General features: G+C 32.6%; 1 protein-coding gene across 10 annotated transcripts in view; it reads right to left on the bottom strand.

Annotated features, from left to right (window-relative positions):
• LOC119837576 (calcium-dependent secretion activator) overlaps nt 1-18,672 on the bottom strand; it is a 40,611-nt gene that overhangs the window by 8,922 nt on the left and 13,017 nt on the right. For 2 of the 10 annotated variants that reach the window (XM_038363214.1, XM_038363207.1), the window contains exons 3-26: nt 15,731-15,817; nt 14,997-15,090; nt 14,281-14,389; nt 13,662-13,829; nt 13,223-13,398; nt 13,014-13,114; nt 12,152-12,160; nt 11,230-11,387; nt 10,896-10,976; nt 10,655-10,824; nt 9,089-9,242; nt 8,853-8,974; nt 8,418-8,562; nt 8,125-8,231; nt 7,428-7,603; nt 7,222-7,242; nt 6,645-6,821; nt 5,916-6,052; nt 5,543-5,733; nt 3,946-4,108; nt 3,580-3,727; nt 3,150-3,262; nt 1,594-1,632; nt 11-179 (exon numbers count right to left, since the gene is read on the bottom strand). In XM_038363214.1, the coding sequence (XP_038219142.1) occupies nt 11-179; nt 1,594-1,632; nt 3,150-3,262; nt 3,580-3,727; nt 3,946-4,108; nt 5,543-5,733; nt 5,916-6,052; nt 6,645-6,821; nt 7,222-7,242; nt 7,428-7,603; nt 8,125-8,231; nt 8,418-8,562; nt 8,853-8,974; nt 9,089-9,242; nt 10,655-10,824; nt 10,896-10,976; nt 11,230-11,387; nt 12,152-12,160; nt 13,014-13,114; nt 13,223-13,398; nt 13,662-13,829; nt 14,281-14,389; nt 14,997-15,090; nt 15,731-15,817 (3,015 nt within the window). Of the gene's footprint in view, nt 1-10; nt 180-1,593; nt 1,633-3,149; nt 3,263-3,579; nt 3,728-3,945; nt 4,109-5,542; nt 5,734-5,915; nt 6,053-6,644; nt 6,822-7,221; nt 7,243-7,427; nt 7,604-8,124; nt 8,232-8,417; nt 8,563-8,852; nt 8,975-9,088; nt 9,243-10,283; nt 10,293-10,654; nt 10,825-10,895; nt 10,977-11,229; nt 11,388-12,151; nt 12,161-13,013; nt 13,115-13,222; nt 13,399-13,661; nt 13,830-14,280; nt 14,390-14,996; nt 15,091-15,730; nt 15,818-18,672 lie in introns of all 10 variants that reach the window. The other 8 variants (XM_038363215.1, XM_038363212.1, XM_038363216.1 and 5 more) reach the window with 8 other exon arrangements.

Here is an 18,672-nt window from a genome sequence, read left to right as displayed (position 1 = left end):
TTGACCTTGCCTTTCATCTTACCATCGGAGCGTAAATAGTCATTAAGTATTTGAAACAATGGGAACGAATCCCAAGTATCTGGGGGTTGTTCAGCTAAAACCCTGTCCATATCAACAGCAAACAACGCCCAGAATATTTCCGCGTGCTCCGTAAGAAGATCGGAGAACCACGCAAATGCCTGTACAGGAAAAAATGTCATGAATCCTTTTTACATAACTATATACTCATATACAGAAAGTAAAGAAAAGATTTATGCATAAAGAGATTATATAAAAAAATAGTATTATCGGATTGTAAAACTTTACATGGAGGTTTTAAGAGGAATAATTATTTTATAGTACATTTATCGTAAACGTTACATATCGTCTTAAATTTGGTTAATTTTGAATAAATTTTGTAGATTCATAGAATTATCAAATCAAAAAATTGCCACAATTAAAATCGAAAATCATGGAGTAATTAAAAAACAATGAATTAAAAGAATACAAACTGCAAAATTCCGAAATCAAATTGGCATTTTAAAATTTTAACATTTATTAGCTGCCAATTTAATATATATGTTCTAAGCAAATTTATGTGCCGTTAAGACAGAAGAGACATGCATCTATCTACCAATCGATAGACTAACCAAAAATGTGATTCGTATAATGTGCGAAATATCTATGAATTGAAGCTAACTATCCAAAGCTTATTAATTAAGGAATGGTGTTAAATGTGTAGAGAAACCCGCAGTCAAACTTTTTAACAGCAAAGGGCAAACAGACTGATAAATCAGACGTAGATAATGTGCCCTTGCAAGATGAAAAAGGATTCCAGATTTGGAAGAGGTTGAAATAAATAATTCAAACACCTTTCATTGTAGACGTGACTTTAAAACGCGCCAATTGTAACTATTACAAGGAAGAGAAAAGTAAATTTTGAGTAAAGCCTAGAATGAAAAGTTTCATCGTTTGCGCAGCGTCTACTTACTCTCATAGTTATTTCAATGATGTCAAACTAAATTATTTATATTTTCGGCATTTATCAATTGCAATATGTTTACATACTTAGTATTCTACAAATTTTGTTCAAGAATAAATATTGGAAAACTGTTAATTTCAAACTTTCATATATTTTCGTTATCAATTCGTCTTTTACGCTTACCTTTTTTTTCATAAAACCTAGATCTTATTTGCAGAAAAACTAGATTCTGAAAGATAGTTCTGTGGATGTTCATGGGCAGCGGTGTTTATTAAAGTGGCAAAACAGTGTTAAATTATAACATACAGCCATTTATTAAGGTACGCTTAAATACAGGACTGGATAACGAATTGCAAGGAACAAATGCCGAAAATGCATATTAGACGTTGTTTATTAAACTAATTGATTTCAGTATCCGCTGCCATATCTATACAAATAATTGACTGCCTTGCATGTTCAATCACACATGCAATGGTCACAAAATCTAATCAGCTAAGCCGCAAGCGAGTGGTCTGATCACGAAACTATTTTGCGATAAAATTATGTCTTTAACAGTCTGTGGTCAATATAGTGGGAAATGATCAAGTCTGTGAATTTAAGTGATCAGTTAGCCGAGCATTCAAAGTAGTTACATTTTGTTGACCGGTTGATTCCGACTTTGCGTTATAAACCTGCGGAGAAACAAAAAATAAGACAGAAGTGGAATATAAGGTCGACAGGCTTGTATGTCGGTGAGTGAATTTGTATACCTCATTATCAATATTGTTAATATTAACTATCTAAATACTTTTCTAAATATAAACTTTGAGTACAAAGAAAATAAATATAACTTTATAAATATTTATTTAAGAGAACTTACTATTAATTATTGAGTTCTAGTTGTGAGCCTACAGAACGTATTAAACTCGTCTCATAACTTCATAAACTGTTGTACATTATTTGGGAGACTTAGGTAACACTAATTTAAGAAATGCGTATACAAACGCACTTACATCAGTAAATTATTAAATATAGTCAATCATTTTGTATTCTATAATGATAAGGAATACAAATTCACCCCCAAAACAAAGCAACACGAAACACATACGATTTTACCAGTTAACATTGATACTATTAAGTTTGCTTCTGATTGAAATGAAACATTTGCTAACTATTTTAATAAAAAATCATCGGAAATTGTTGGCATCAGAAAATTTTCGAGTTAAAAAACGAATTCAACAAATGCGTACATATTTTAGAAAACACTATTATCATTTATGTATGTTATTGTAAAATTTAAAATACCTATTTTATATATTTTACAGATATATTATTTACATGGAAATTTCCATCATTGTCCTTAGTTAAAATTTATTTTATCATATTATTCAATCAGTTGCAAAAATGTACACTGCAAATAATTTTGTTAAATATATAACTGTAGACAGAAATTAATAGAAATTGCGTCTTATAGCTGAAAATATTTTCAAATCAATGAAATATGTGAGCCTAATATATGTCTATTTTGGAACCTTGCCCTAAAATAACATTCTTAACAGCAATGACTACTAGCATAAAAATGCAATTTGCAATAATTTAATATTTTAAAACGAGTTACATTTTATTCTATTTTCTGATAAATAGAATTTCTGAAATGATGATCATTTTCTGATGAACATAAACACCTATAGCTTATTTTTTGAACGATACAGTTTCATTAACCATCACTTCATAAATAGAGTAGTATAACGTTTTCGAAATATTTTCAGCTATCGTAAACTAAAAGTGATAGGATAGAGTGCTATTACGTCACAACTGTGAATTTTTGATGTACGACTTAATTTTAATAATAAAATATCGCATGGAAGAATTATTTATAGTCCATAGTTTAATGTAAATACACAAAGTTGCATCATAGTCAAAATTATAATAGACACTTGCAAAAATTCACCGTATCAAAATTTATAATTATTTTTTAGCATGTTACAGACTGAAGCTCCCATATTTCTCTCTCTACGAACTTAAATCTGAAACATATTTATCGATCATGAAAAGACATTCCAGCCGTCATCATACCGATAATGATTGCATCATAAACTTAATTCAGTTCGTTTCTATTACATTTCAAATCACGAACAGGAACATCTTTCCCTCCATCTATATCTACACACCGATTAGCTCCCTGTTTAAATTAATTAATAATCAATACCTCAGCATAATGTTCTTCGTTTTGTTGCAAAAGATCAACACAGAGTTCAGCCAAACGTATGAGATCTTCCAATTTCTTCGCTGGCGTCACCATAGTATCACCACGTAGATCCTCTGATTATAATAGATTAAATTTTGTATTAAGTAGTGTGTAAGAAAAATTTCGGTTAAGCCCATATTGTTTAATAATGTTAATATAGTACTGAAATACTTACTTGTGTAGTCCTGGTCCCGATTTAAATATAGTTTAGTTGCCAAAGTCTTGAGTAATATATACATAGACTTTAGTAAGATCAGTGGGAAATAGAAGTTTGCAAGAAATGTCAAAGACGTCCCAGAAATCAAAATATTTAAGATTTTATATCATTTACAACAATTGCAAATCATTTACACAACTACCTCCTCCAGACATTAATGAATAATGGGTGTACCTTCGATATTAGCTTTTTGGCTTAGGGTCGTATAATTAAGTAACGCGGCGTTTTCCAAGCAATTCTGGATCATGGCTCGAACGTCTTCTGGTGCTACCGGTGTTACAACATCCTTCATTAGAACCCTTTCCAAGAGAAGAAGTGTAGCCTGCGAGATTAAATTACTTACATACGTCTCTTTTTGTAATTCTCAATTATTTATTTGCACAAACATGGCTAGTTGGTTTAGAATTATCCTTTGAAAAATACGTAGTTTTTATAGAAACAATAACAATCTTATGTCTACTAAGTACGAATGAATTTGCTTGGGATATTTTTAAGTACTGATAAATCGTAGAGATGAATTATCATACTAAATATTTGTACCTTCAAAGCGCCTTCAGGCCGTCCGAACGGGAACGCATATCTGAAGTTAGTAATCTGATGCTGCAACAGCGCCTTCAGCCTTTCCTTGATCTCAGCGAACTTCTCTTTCTCCTGAACCGTGATGCTGCCCACACCGTCTGGCCTGCCAGGCAACGTGGCCGTACTGTGAAAGGCTTGTTGAGCTTACTCTAGTAGGGCACAAGCAGGAAGGGAGGCAGGAAATTGCAGTATCCTTCCACAGATTATCAAACGGTGGTAATGTATTTCTAATCTATAGTAGTTATAATCTGTAAGCGAATTCCATTTATGGAATTCTGTAAACTTGACAAAACACAAGCGATGCTAATTCAAGCAATAAGGTTTCACCTTTTAGGGAAAATATTGAATAACTGTACCAGTTAAATAAAATTTGAGTAGAGGTGTTTTAAATACATGTACTCGTATATATATGACTATCATTTCAATTAAATCAGACTTAGAATTAGATGCCAAATCTATGGATTTTCCCGCAATGTCAATACCACAATTTCCTTGTTACAGGCAAAGATTAGTATGCAAAGGACGTTTGTTCACATTAAGCACATTTAACAGATATCAAGTGCATAGACGCTGTGTTATAGGGGCACAATAGGTAGAGAATATATTTGCTTGTAAAGTTACACTTACAGGCTCATTCGAACTGAAATACTACTAACAGTATTGGAATTATAAGTCGTATGTTACATAAAAATCATGAAAATAAATATCCGGATTTTTAATTCAGAATGTATAAAAAATATGAAAGGTTAGATATTAAGATTTTGATAGAGAAAACTTAAATATTTAATCGAATTTGTCAACATAAGAAAAGCTAATACGTTTAATTTCAGATTCGTAAAAACAAACAATTATTGAATCTGAAACGTGAAATAGATATTGTATTTATTTAAATTTTTAATTTGCATCATTCCAATACTGTGTAATGCGGAACATCGAATATATTTAGATTAAGATTATTAGACAAATATTAAGATTAAGGAACAGATAAACAATTATTAGCAAAAAGGTTTTAATAAGTACATAGATAGTAGTTACGAATATAGAAATAGGCAGGTATATCACAAAAGTCTAGTCAGAGTCATGCTTTCTAACATTGAAAATGACGCAAACTATAAATATTATTATAATATATTATTATACTTGCTTCAACGTAATCATTGTAACAGCCACTATATTTTCAAGTTTAACAAACTTACTTATCTTTTCTTCTTGAATAAGAAATGTTTCATCAGCTCGATGATTAGAATTTTCTTGTAAAATATATTGTAATTTTGATACTTAAATAGAAACATTGACATCATCACAATCTATGCATTTCAATGGTTCACTTTATTAAGTAACTATCACACTTACAGGTGTGGGCATATAGCATTTCTTTTTATCGAGATATTATGTTATCAAAAGAATTTCGATAGAGATATTATGTTACCAAATTCAAGTATTACAATGAAACCCTAAAGGTTTTTTCAGACTTTTGTATTTACTATAACTTTTCCTTAATAGCAATTCTGCTTTAACAATATAAACGAGATTTCAAAGCAGCGTCAACACAACTTACCTGTTCCCATGAACGTGATTTGCGCAAAATGCGAAGGAGTAGTGCATCAGCGTGGGGTCGACCATTTGCGTCGCACTTTCAGCCACGTCTAGCAAATCGGAGAGGAAACACAAGTGCCTGTAGCAGCCTCGTACTCCGTATCTTGCGCAATACTCGTCTAGGACAAAAACTTGTCCAGGAGAGAACCAGCCCTGATAACAAATAATATCCGTTAAATTTCATTTCTAATTAAATCACGTAATATGAGACGCGACAAGATATCAACAGATAATATTAAATAATATCCGCCAACCGATTTACATTTATTTGTCTAATAAAACAGGTTGCTTTATAATTAATCTTTTTTTAGCATTGTAGATAAATGTAAACTTACCAAGGAGCAATAAGGATCTTGAAGACGATATTTCAACGTCAGAGATTGCAGAATGGAAAATAGTTGATGATGGTCGAACTGACAAGGGTCTGCCTGGATGTAATCTTCCATTCCATGTTTACGAGCTTTATCAGCATCTGTATTCAAAATTTGGTGTTTAGAAATCCCCTCATACTATGGACAATCTGGCTTGACGTGTTAAATTTCAAATATAATAATAATTAAGTAGATATAGGATACACTCTTTGTTATAGACCAGAAGAACAAATAACTACGGGATTTTGACCATGTGAAAATTCAAATATATTAGTAACAAATGTCTCATAACTCAAAATGAAAATCTCTTTATACCCTATATTTCTCATTTAATCTTTTACAGAAGATACTCGCTACTTTTTATTGTGGGAGTCGAGCACGCTTCGGCACGAATTGGGCCAGCTCGCACCAGGGAAGTACCACACCCCCACAGAAAACCGGCGTGAAATAATAGCTTGCTATTGTGTTTCGTACGGTGATTGGGGCAGCCGGAGGCCTATTTCCTTCTCCTCGCCCTTCCCAGTCCATTCCTTCTTTCCAGTCATCAATCCTTTCCTTATCCCTTATTCCTTAAAAGCGGCCAGCGCGTTCTCAGAGGTCTGAGCCTCTGTGAATGTTCATGGGCGGTGATGATCGTTTACCATCAAGCGACCACCAGCTCAGTTGTCCGCTATGACATAAAAAAAAACTTACCACCCATAATCTTAATATGCGTGTCTGAAGTGGTAGGTGGTGTGGGCTTATGGCTCTGTCCAGTCGCCCTGTAGAGCGCCATCACCCACAAGTGGCACTCGTTCTCGTCACCCACCCCCATGAGAACTGACTCACCATCCCTGACGGCGTTCATGAAATATTTCGCGCCTTCGAGTTCTGTAAGATATAATATGATGATAAAACGATAATTGTTTGATTTTCTACTCACTGTATTTCTGTTTTGGTGCCCAATAAAGATATGTCTATGTATATGTCTATTTCTATGTCTAAGAGATTGTAAGCCACAAATGAATTTCAAAATAATCCTGATGATGACATGAGATAACATGAGATCATGTTTGAAACAGAATAAAATTTTCTAAACATGAGAATATACTACTCATTAGGAGGAAACTAAAAATATAGTTAACAAAGTTATATATTTTATTATTCTCGTGTAATTGGGAATCAGATAATGAAAAAGTTTACGGACACACATTTCGATAAATACATACATAATAGCTAGCTTAGATTTCATAGAATGAAGGAAATATATCTAACAATATTTTTCACTTACCTTGACCGACCATAAGTTGAGCTGGAAATAAATGATTTATTGAGTAAAATTTACACTTTCCTTAATAACAATAAAACTTTATTAAGAGAAGTTATTAAACAAGGCAATTATTAATAATTTAAATGTCAATATCTTCTTCTTTTACTTATTACTCCAGTTGAATTATGTAACATTATTATAGCCACGAAATTTAATATTCCACTCACCACTGGCCAATTCAATATAATCAACAGTGAACCCATCAAGTTGCATCATTTCAGCAGGCTCAGACTTCTTGTCTTTATACGAGCAGAGTGCGAAGGTGTACTGACTGACTTGCACCAACACCATGTACCTTCTCTTCCATTTCCTCCATACTGCTTTGCCGATGACATGAAGGTAGCTGGAATGGAAAGTCTTTCAATTGAATATGCCTTATGAATTTACTTATATAAAAAATAGCTTAGTTGCTATTTATCTAGACTATTATCTATCTCTGTATCAAAATTCGTACACATCCGATCCAATTGATCGCTGAGCTGAGCTGATGATTCTTTTTTTCATTTTGTCTTAATAAAATTAATAGTATGTCCCTTGGTTCAACTTGCTATTTTATTTAATTGCGGGCAATTGAGCTAGTGGCTCGTCAGACTATCACCACCGTCAATGAACCTTTGTAGAGGTATGGCCACTGCATACGCGTTGCCCGCTTTTAAGGGGTAAAAGATAAAGTAAAAGATAATTGGAAAATAAAGGCAGGGATTGGAAAAGGTATGGAAAAGAGTAAAGTCTAGAATCATTATCAATTTATGGTTAATTCAACATATATTTTTTAATAGGTTCTCGTAATCACCAATTCAGCAGTTCCGTGTTAGTCAGGGAATTTCCCCTTAAAAATCTGATCTTATTCAATTGTATACATACCCGCAATGCTTCATATTCAGGGGTTTATCCATTCTGCAGGCTATTTTGATCCTCAGGTCTTGGTCAGGTAGATTCTTCGGTACCGTCATACGATGCCATTCTGGTGCCTATAAAATATTTCAACGAAATTAAATATAAATAAATGAAAAAAAAAATAAAATGTTCGTAGTATTTGTCTGATAGAACCAAACCTATTTTAAGGAAAACTTACGTGTTGGGCAAATTTTTGTATGATAATATTTAGATTCTTTATAAAAACCCTTTCTTGTTTAGGAATAGTTGAGAAGAGTTACCTTGCTTGATAGAGGAGTAGGTCTCAGAACAACTTTTCCTAATTCTTTATCTTCTAAAGCGAGGACTCCTGGATTCTCAGTGTAGAGTTTCACTTTGACAGCTGGTAACGGCTGAGTTGTACTGAAGTCCCCTTGGGTATCCCACCTTTGAGATACAAACAAGGTTCAAAACTCGATTAAATTTTCATTCATATAATTTAAAAAATAAGTGCTATGGCGTAGTGTAGCATTTGGCGACTTTATATGCTGTGTTAATAGTAATGTTATGCGCGAATGATTGAATTAATTGAAATTTTAATATCAATCAAAAATGTTTTTATATGACTCATCATAATACCTCGAAATAAATATGTAATTTGTCTATTTCTATAATTTTTGACAAGTTACAATGTTAATTATTTAAAAGTAACTTAGCAATCCATGTTTTATACTTACATTGGTTTCGATGCCTCCGCCTGATCAGTTTGTAGTTTGTCACCCCCTTCCACTTCCATAGTACAATAGACGATTCTATTGGGCGCTAAAGATTTAAGGCCTTTAACTTCCATAACCACTACCTATAATTTTAGGGTATAATTTAAACAAACACCTTAGAAAATGTATAACACAATATTCATGTGTTTTAGGGTTTTCCTGTACGCTGTTATGTTTCACTAGTTTGTGATGTTTACCTCGATTTGAAAAGTAAGAACCACATCCATTTTTGTCAGCTGAGTATCGACGTCTCCGCTGTCGCCCTCGCCGGTCAGCTTGTTTGCTAGAGATCCTTGTGATCTGAAACATAGCTGCTTACTCAACCTTGGACTCGGGTCTGGTCCAGCATTTCTATTTTTTTTACAACCACCACCAGATTTTAAAAAACGTCATTTTTAAATGATATAATTATCTCATTCATGATTGACAATTAAACAAAAACATTGACAATTTACATTCAAGTTTACAAAGTCGACATTTATTGAAAACATTAAATATAAGTAAATATACAACATGTAACACATAGGGCAATAATGACACAGGAGAGAACATTCACAAGCCCAAAGACAAAAGGTGGCATACGACATGGAACCATCACCAAGACCAAGAGTGATTAAGCATAGCAAATAGAGAATGTTACATTGATAATGGAATGTACTAACTATGTTAATACTAAGGATCATAAGGGTGATATGTAAATCTGTACAGCTATGGTCAAAGTGTACGCAAAGCCCTATTTCTGAAGCAAGCGTCTTTGAAGACTTCAACTGTACTCGTGTAAGAAAAACATAATAAAGAAGAAGATAAAGTGAAAATAAAAAAGAATGTAATGCGAAGAAATGTGTGAATTGATATGTCCTTGTATGTAAAATTTATGCTTTTAGTGTAAGTTATTGACTACGTATAAGGTACGTTCATCAAAAGCTTTCTTCATACTTTCGACTAGCAGATTAAGCTCGTATCAAAAGTCCTACATTCATTCAAAGTATCTAATCATAAAAAGCATTCTGGCGATAAAGTGGAAGCAGATCCATTGTTGTCATTTCTCTTTCAATTTGTATTCATTCTTGATAAATTTCGAGACCACGTTGTAATATGCGTTTGGGGTTCTATATCATCCTCATTATAATTTACCGATGAAGACACAAAACAATGGTTCACTAGAGTAAAAATGAAAATGTTAAATGATATATTATAGGGTTGAGTTTATCCGAAATGACTGTATGTACTTGTATCTCCATAAGTGTAAGCTATCTACGCTATGTCGGTCTAAATCTACAGTGGTCTGTATAATGACAACATTTGGATATAATTTACAAGGTTTCGGGGTAGGGTGTCACAAGTCGGGCTACACAAGACACGTGCGCAAATTATTATTTAAGGACTCATTACTTGTACTTCCTTCACACCGTCCAGTATCGTGCCAGGGGCAGAGAAACCAAAACAGAAATGAACAAGTAGAAAAAATACAAAGGTATAGTGTATCAAAATAACAAACGTAGGAAAGAATTTGGAAAAAAAATATTGAAGAATTCAATGGTGTACCAATTGAAGATAACAATCTGATTAATATATTTTTGGTACTACATTAATAAATTTGAAGTGTTACTTAATTTTATTGAATCACTTAAATATATATACGTATAATAACATAACATATAAAAATAACATATAAACGATATCTTAAATCTTAATAATTACAATAATTGTTTTGGTTAGTTATAATATATTTAAAGTACTGGGTGCTCATTATTCAAACTGACCTGTGATTATACCGCTTGATTTTATGAAGGCCATACTTTGAGTCTGCTCCGCCCTTAGAGACGGGCAGAGACTCAAGATTGCCCATCAACATATTGATGGAGGATTTCAGTTCTTCGATGTAGAGCGATTCCATTTCTTTCAAAACAAACTTCGGCATCAGCTTCCGGTTCTAAAAAAATATTTGATAGAAAAATCACCACGCTCATCTATATAAATATGATAACTTATAAGCAACCTTACCTTCTCCATTTCATTGACTTTCTGCATTCTGCCATCTAATTCTCTTCTGATGGCTGCCGCTTGTTCATCAGCCGAATCCAGCTGCACGTGAGTAAATTATTTCAAGTAAGCGTAAATGATTTTCACGTCTATTTGAATTTAAATTTATGAGTTTTATTCACGCTTGCTTTAGGTATGGCTTCTTTAAATATAATATAATTTATTTGACACCAAAATCAGCAATTGAAAATCGTGTTAACCACTATATATAAAGATAATCATATGAATACAGAAGAGAAAGGAATTTCCGATTTTTGTCAATTAACCTTAACTTATAATATTTTTTTCAACTCACAAGTAAGGCGTTGAAAAGCAACTGGTGTTCGAACTTCTTCACCCCCAGGATCTGCTGAAACATGTCGTATAGCTGTTCCTTGCTCAGGATGCACTCAGCGTTCAGGCTCTGCTGCTGGGCTCGAGATGGCCGCTTCGATTCATCGTCTCCTGGTATGCCTGATGGCCGATGAGTGTATATTTCATGACAGACGGAGAGAGAAGAAAGATAAAAAGGTAAAAGAAACGTAAAGGATAAAGGATAAAAGGAAAGAACAGAATGTTACAGATAGTAGTTATTTCAAGTAGTGTAATGGCGGAGCAAGATTTAGAAATACGAATAAAGATATAATATATAATACATAATCTTAGAGCGCTTGCTTCGTCATTTATATTAACGCGTAAGTATATAAAAGTAGTAATAATGAAAATTAATGCTCAGGAAGTAGTATTGGTACAGTAATTTATATAATGAATGTCTATAATATTATACGATTAGAAACATAAAAGCGTGCATTGTTTTATATTTATTTTGTAGGTTAGTAAAAAAATGGATTTTATAAGTACTAATGTGGATCAAGAGAAAATAAAAGTGTATGTAAAATAGGTGTAAATTAAGCAAACAATATACTTAATTAAAAAGCTTGTAAAAGTGTCATTAAAGTATTGTTTACTGTTTATATTGTATGTGGTGTTAAAGATCAAAATGTTCTGTTTAATAATGTATTTGACACTAACAATATTAAAATTACAATATAAGAAACAAATGCATCAAAAGTTATTTTTAACAGTTATGATGATTTTATTCACAATAAGCTGATACACGTATAAGGCGTTAATAATAAAACATTAACTACAACATCCATAACATGAAGCAACATCACAAGACCAAAGCTGAAAAGTATGAGAAAAAGGAATAATGAACAGTTGTCATATTGTGATACCTGGTATTCCTGGGAGTGAGAGAGAGGCATCGTGAAAGAGTGGGACAGAAACACACACAGTGAGACAGACGCAGGCGACACACATTGATTTCAAAACATTATACAACAATCATCATCACAAATTAAAATCTAGTTTAAAATAACTGATTATCAATGTATTTGAACTTAGCAAAGATTTATCTACCATTGGAATAGACATACTACAAGTAGCTTTTTAAAGTTTAATGAATTAAATTTTTAGCAAGTAGGCAGTTATCTCAAATAAGTTAAGGTTAAGAATAAATACAGATATAAAATATAAAGTTTCTAGGCGCTGTATGTTTACTTTTTTGGGAACATTGTTATACTTACAGTTTAATAAAAACATAATTGGTACAAAACTTTAGCAGAATGCGATTCGGGCATATCTAAACTATTTTTTAAAAGACTCTAAGTTATAAATTTAAGTGACGAAACAAAAATTCTGGTAAGTCAGATGGGATAATTTTTTTTAGTAAGAGCATCTAGACATATGTATTGATATATTTTATTTACCTGTTACAGTATAGGCTTGAAAGAACTAATAAGTTATAGCACACGGAAATTAATAACACACATTCAAAGGCATGTTGCAAACTCAAGCATTATTAACTTCACACAAATGGCACCATGCTAATAGACATTTTAGTTTATTATGTTGCTCTAAAAACGTTCATTGTTCGGACAAATAGCAAACATTTTAAAAGTCATCAACCGAATTGTTTTGTCCGCCATTCGGAGCTATTATTTTGTGAATGTTTGCTCTTTGTCCACTTTTAGCACATTTATATTTAACTATTGCACTATTAGTAAATAAAAAAAAATGGAAAAACAATACACTCACCCGTTCCCTTCATGATGCAGTCGAGTTTCGCCAACCAAGTGGTTACGACCGTGTCTTTTGTTAAACCATCTATTTCAGCTTGGGATTTGAAAATGCATTCGCTGGAAGAAAAGGTTTCGTTTATTTCTCACAAATTACCTTGCACGATTTTAGCATTTAAAACATTCATAATACGTGTTGCACTAGATGAATATTCCTTTAATACTCACTTAACACGTTTCTCAATATTATTTCTAAATACTTCACGGAAATCGTTATGGGTACATGCGCCGGCTTTAACCATCTGCTCAACTCTTTCAGATTTCAGGAAAACGTCATAATATGCTTGTACTGCGTTTTGGAAAGCTTCATCAGCCAGGATTTGTGTTTCACCTTTAAGGAAGGCCTGTGAATATAAAAAAATGTTAGTTTTTATAACAATTGTAATTATTTCTTTAACCATTTTGATATATATAAGTATATACCATGGTTACATGGTTAATTGTTAGAAAATTATGCTCCTAGTTAACATACCGTAATAAGCTATTTCAGCGATTATTATAAACGATAAAGTCAGTTAAACAATTGTAAATTATATGCTTTTAAATATTTTGAGAGACAAATTTACAAGATGGGAAGTGTAAATGGGTAAATACTTTATTCAAAGACCTGAAATCTTGCTTGAATCGTCTCCAATTGATGCATGGTAACTTTGGTGTGGCGCCTCGTCATATCAGTTGGCTGTTTAGCATTGAACGGATGCGCAATACATCGTGAAACGAATACGTACAGTTGCAATCTTCTCTTCTTGTCTTCTTCTATCTTTTCGATTTTCTCCTGCATCAAATTTAATTATCATTAAAATTATCTACAAAGCAATACGTGTATTTAATTGAGATATCCTATCCTACTATCCCACTAATATTATAAATAGAAAGTTTGTGAGAATGTGTGTATGTTTGTTACTCTTTCACACAAAAACTACTGAACTTTGAAATTTGGTACATAGATAGCTGTACTTCTGGAATAACACATAGACAACTTTTTATCCCGATATTCCTACGGGATATAGATTTACGCGAGTGAAACCACTGAGCACAGCTAGTGATTTCATATTTTGCTAAATTGATTAAAATTATTGATTGGGTGGCTATCTGTGATGGTTTAAATTTGTCTTTATCAGTCGTCTTGTTTACAAAAAGTGTAAAAAATTGTCTGCAAAAATCAACTATTTATTCGCCATAACATTTAATAACGCCATTTTTTAATCTCCAGAATTAAACAGTACCTGAGGATCCTGGTCTTTATCTGAATGACTAGTTCCAGATGGGCTGGGTGATGGAGCTGGCGCCTCACCAGAACTGGCACTTCCCGTTGACGTCCTGCGAAGGAACGATCTGAACGATCGATAGCGTTAAGTAATCAATGGCTATGATATCATCCACGTACATTGGTAAATCACTTCAGTCTTCAGACGAATGAGAGTCATTTTCTGTACTGGGTACTTCAAAAAAGTCGTTGATAACGTGACTTTGTGATTGGCCATTACTTGTGGAAGGTTTATGTTGTGAATCTATATAACTACTCTTACATTATGCTATATCATTTCTACTATTTCTACTTTTATTAAGAATTGATAAACATCAATCCTTAAATATTACCTATAAAATAACGCTATTATAAAAGCGACCATTACAACTGATAACTACGAGTAATCCAAAATATGGTTCGTGAGACGAAATGGTCGTGAGTTATAATATTTAAATATTGAAAAATTGTTGACATTTTAATTATAAGCTCACAATTAAAAGCTCTGTAAATAACTGTAACGTTATTTCTATGTTCATATGCTTATTCGTTCATTTTTGCATTTTTTCTAAAGCACAAAGAATCACTAAAAAGAATCATCTGTAAAACCCTAGAATTTTCCATTTTATATTCATGCCACTTCAAAGCTTTTAACTGTGGAAGCATTTTTATATTCACGTCAGCTCGGCTACTTACGCATGTTGTGGGGGGGCGAGAGCCTGCACCTCCCTCTGTCTGGTTGCGGGATGGAGGGGGGCGGCAAGAGGTGCTGTTGTTAGAGGACTTGCGCCTGTATAAAACCCACATTGAATCACATTATTGTCTAACTTCAAACTTGTCATAATACCTTCCAAAATTAATCCCATAGTAACAAATTAGAGAATTGTGAGTTTTTAGATAATTTAAACGATAGAAAAATAGTAAATTATGCGTCATGTATATCTTATGAAGCGTTGTTCATTTTTCCATAAAATTTTCGTTTGAGAAAGTTAGAACCATAAAAAGTCCATGTGAATTACGAAATAAAACAAATAATGGAAACACAAAACAATTTTAATTTCACCGTGGGCATCACCTCGGATGAATAAACTTATCCAACAAAAATTTATGACTCTGAAGATGGTAAGAACATAGCCATTTTATTTCGATGGCGGTGTTTAAATAAATCTTACATCATTGTAGATTTTTCCCATGAGACCTATTTCAGTCTGGTATGCACTGCATCTAAAGCAATAATTTTATCTGTGGCTTAAGAGAAGATTTATATAATTAAATTTTGATTTTGGTTGGTATTTAATGTGTTAACATATACATGCTATTCCAACCAATGATGTACAGGCGATTTTCATAGTAATTATTATGCTCCAAGCTAACAAAACCTGTAACTATTTGTTTCAAGGCTGTTTGTTGTTTCATTTAACGGCACTTACCAGGTAGACCGGCAGTAGAACCCCTAGGTATTTCAGGCTTGCCTCGTACTGATGGTCTTCCACCTGCCAGCGAGCCGGGAGGTACGACTGGGAAAGAAATATAAAATAAAGTTTTCAAAATTTGTTCTTATCGAATATATTCCTGTGTTTTCTAAATATTGAGTATAATATATTGGTATCACATATATATATATATATATATATATATATATATATATATATATATATATATATATATATATATATATATTCAATACAGATACATTTTTTACCCTTTCAAATTCAACATTTTAAGGTTTAACGCACTGTTTAATAATAAATTTAAACTGACGGCCATTTATTAAGGACGATTTACATGAGTATTATCTCTATTTAAACAGACAGCAAAAGTGTAAACTCATCATGTTAATGAATTAAGCCTATTTTCTTTACCTGCAATAAATCAAAACACACACACATGCTCAAGAAACAAGAAACAAACTGTTTGTCAAAGGTTCAAATCAATAAATATAGATATCAAACAATATACTTTCAACCGAATAAAATAAAAATTTAATTGTTCACGTATAAAGTTACGTAAATTTCAAAACCTATTTTACTATAATACACACAACCGAATATTCGCGAAAACATTCTGGCAACACGAAGTGAATATAAAAACAATATTCGTTCATATTGTCAAGGTCGGAACGTAACGATTAAGCATTTTCACGGACAGAAGTATGCAGTGAAATATTTTTAGGGCACACTGTTCATGCCATTTGTTATTCCAGTAGGAATAATCATTTTTCCTTGTCCTTTGTACTCATTTCTTATTGTTGCCACGCTCGTTTATGAATTTGCTTGCTGTCTTCCAAATTTAATTGAAATACGTAAATACGTGACAATAGTAATTGATTTATTTTTTGGAAATTGTTCCCTTATAAACAAATTTTGCATATTTCATTTATAATAATTATTAAGATTCAACCACTTTATCATTTAGAAAGCGTTTTTACCTTACAGCATTTGCTTAGTTTGGCCACAGACAACTTATGATAATGCTATGTTAGGTTCGGCTGCGGGCCGATTCATATAATGTCCGCTAACTTTTTGGAAGTTGACATTTTGTCATTTTTTTATAATATATTACTAACTCACCGGCTGTCACTTTAAAGGAAATTCCCATGCGAATGGGACGCTTCACCGCGGTAAAAAATCAATATAAATATAAGACAATATAGCTTATGGCACTTCTCTAGCCCCTTAACCCACCAGAGACAAAAATCATAACATAAAAGCTCTCCGTGCTGCGACGTGACAGAAAAACCATACAAGTATAATACCTATAATACAAATCTCGCATATAAGACTTCTACATAACGTTTAATCGTAATTAAAAATTATTTTTAGACAGCTTTGTTATATTTAAGCTTTATTCAAAACCCTCTGGTATTAAGATAGACATATTCAATAAAAGTTTATTTGAATATTTTATAAAAGGAATATCAAAATTATTATCTGACTAGATAATGAAATTACATCTCAAAGCAATTCAAGGATTCGTATTTTCAACATTGCTAAGTATTAAAACTAAATAACAGCTTAAACTCATTCAAATAGTTGTTACCAAAGATTGAACGAAAATAGGTTTTATAAAGAACTGGGTCACTTTATATCAGACTGGCATAAATTGTAATTTGAAATAATACCCCACGAAGATATTTCATCATTTAAATTGTGGAATTTATATAAAATTAATTAATTATTAATAAATATCCAATTATTATTCTTTTATAACGTTACATCAAAAGCAATGATCGCAATGTTTAATTAATTTCATAAAAAATTCTATGGAATATACAAACGTGTAGGTACGAAGGCCACGTTTGAAATTAAAGGATAAATATAGATATTTGAAGCGAAAATACGGTTCGTAGATAAAATTAAATATTATACAATTACATCTGAAAGAACACAGAACTCGTATAAGACGGAGTTTTAACAGGGTAAAATAATTTCGAGGAGAGCGAAACTTAAAACGAAATTGAATACGTTGGAAGAAACTTGATTATTAAGGTTACCTACCTAACGTTTATTGAAGAAAGTTTCCATAAATTTGCCTAGGTACGTTTAATTGCAAATATAGTAGACATTCGTTGTGAATTCAAAAAAGGGAATCGTAGTCGATATTTTAATCCTTAATCATTGGTGTCTTTCATTTCTTCACCTAGCAGATGAAACATATTTAATGGTCGAGTTGTTGGCTTTTTCTGTATTCCAATGTAGTGCAAGACGTATTTACTAACCTTAAAAATGAAGTCTTCTTAGGTTTACTCATTTAATAATGATTATTCTTTTTCTAACCAAATTTTCGCCACTTATGACATCTCTGTAGACCCTAGCTATATAAGTATCTAGAATTGTTATGGAGCTGGTGGGTCGCCTGATGGTAAGCGCTACCACCGCCCATGAACATTTATAGAGGCATAAGGTCCATTGCAAACCTTACGCCTTTACAAATGGATTGCCGACTTTTGGGAAGGGATTAAGGAAGGATTGGCGAGAGGAATAAAGGAAAGGACTGGGAAGGGTAAGGAAAAGGATATGGGCCTCCGGCTCCCCCACTCACCGAACGAAACACAGCAGAATGCTATTTCACGCCGGTCTTCTGTGGGGGTGTGGTACTTCCCCGGTGCGAGCTGGCCCAATTCATGCCGAAGCGTGCTCGACTACCACATACAAAATGTTATCAATTGTTTGGGCTGTGGCTTACGACTTATAGGTAAAAACGGCTCAGCTACAAAATAGCACAGTGAAAACTGTTATTCTTATAGCACTTGAGTCTATAAATTGAAGCAAAAAGAATATCGTATCAATACTACTAAACAATTGTTTATGGTAGTAAAAAGCGATCTGGAAACAAACTGAATTTCCCTATTTCAATCTTTATTTACTCAAGG

The sequence above is a fragment of the Zerene cesonia genome, chromosome 28 (assembly GCF_012273895.1).
Source record: "Zerene cesonia ecotype Mississippi chromosome 28, Zerene_cesonia_1.1, whole genome shotgun sequence".
Classification (NCBI taxonomy): Eukaryota; Metazoa; Arthropoda; class Insecta; order Lepidoptera; family Pieridae; genus Zerene; species Zerene cesonia.
The sequence above is the reverse complement of the archived record's forward strand: the minus strand, read 5'-3'. Positions and strand labels throughout refer to the sequence as shown.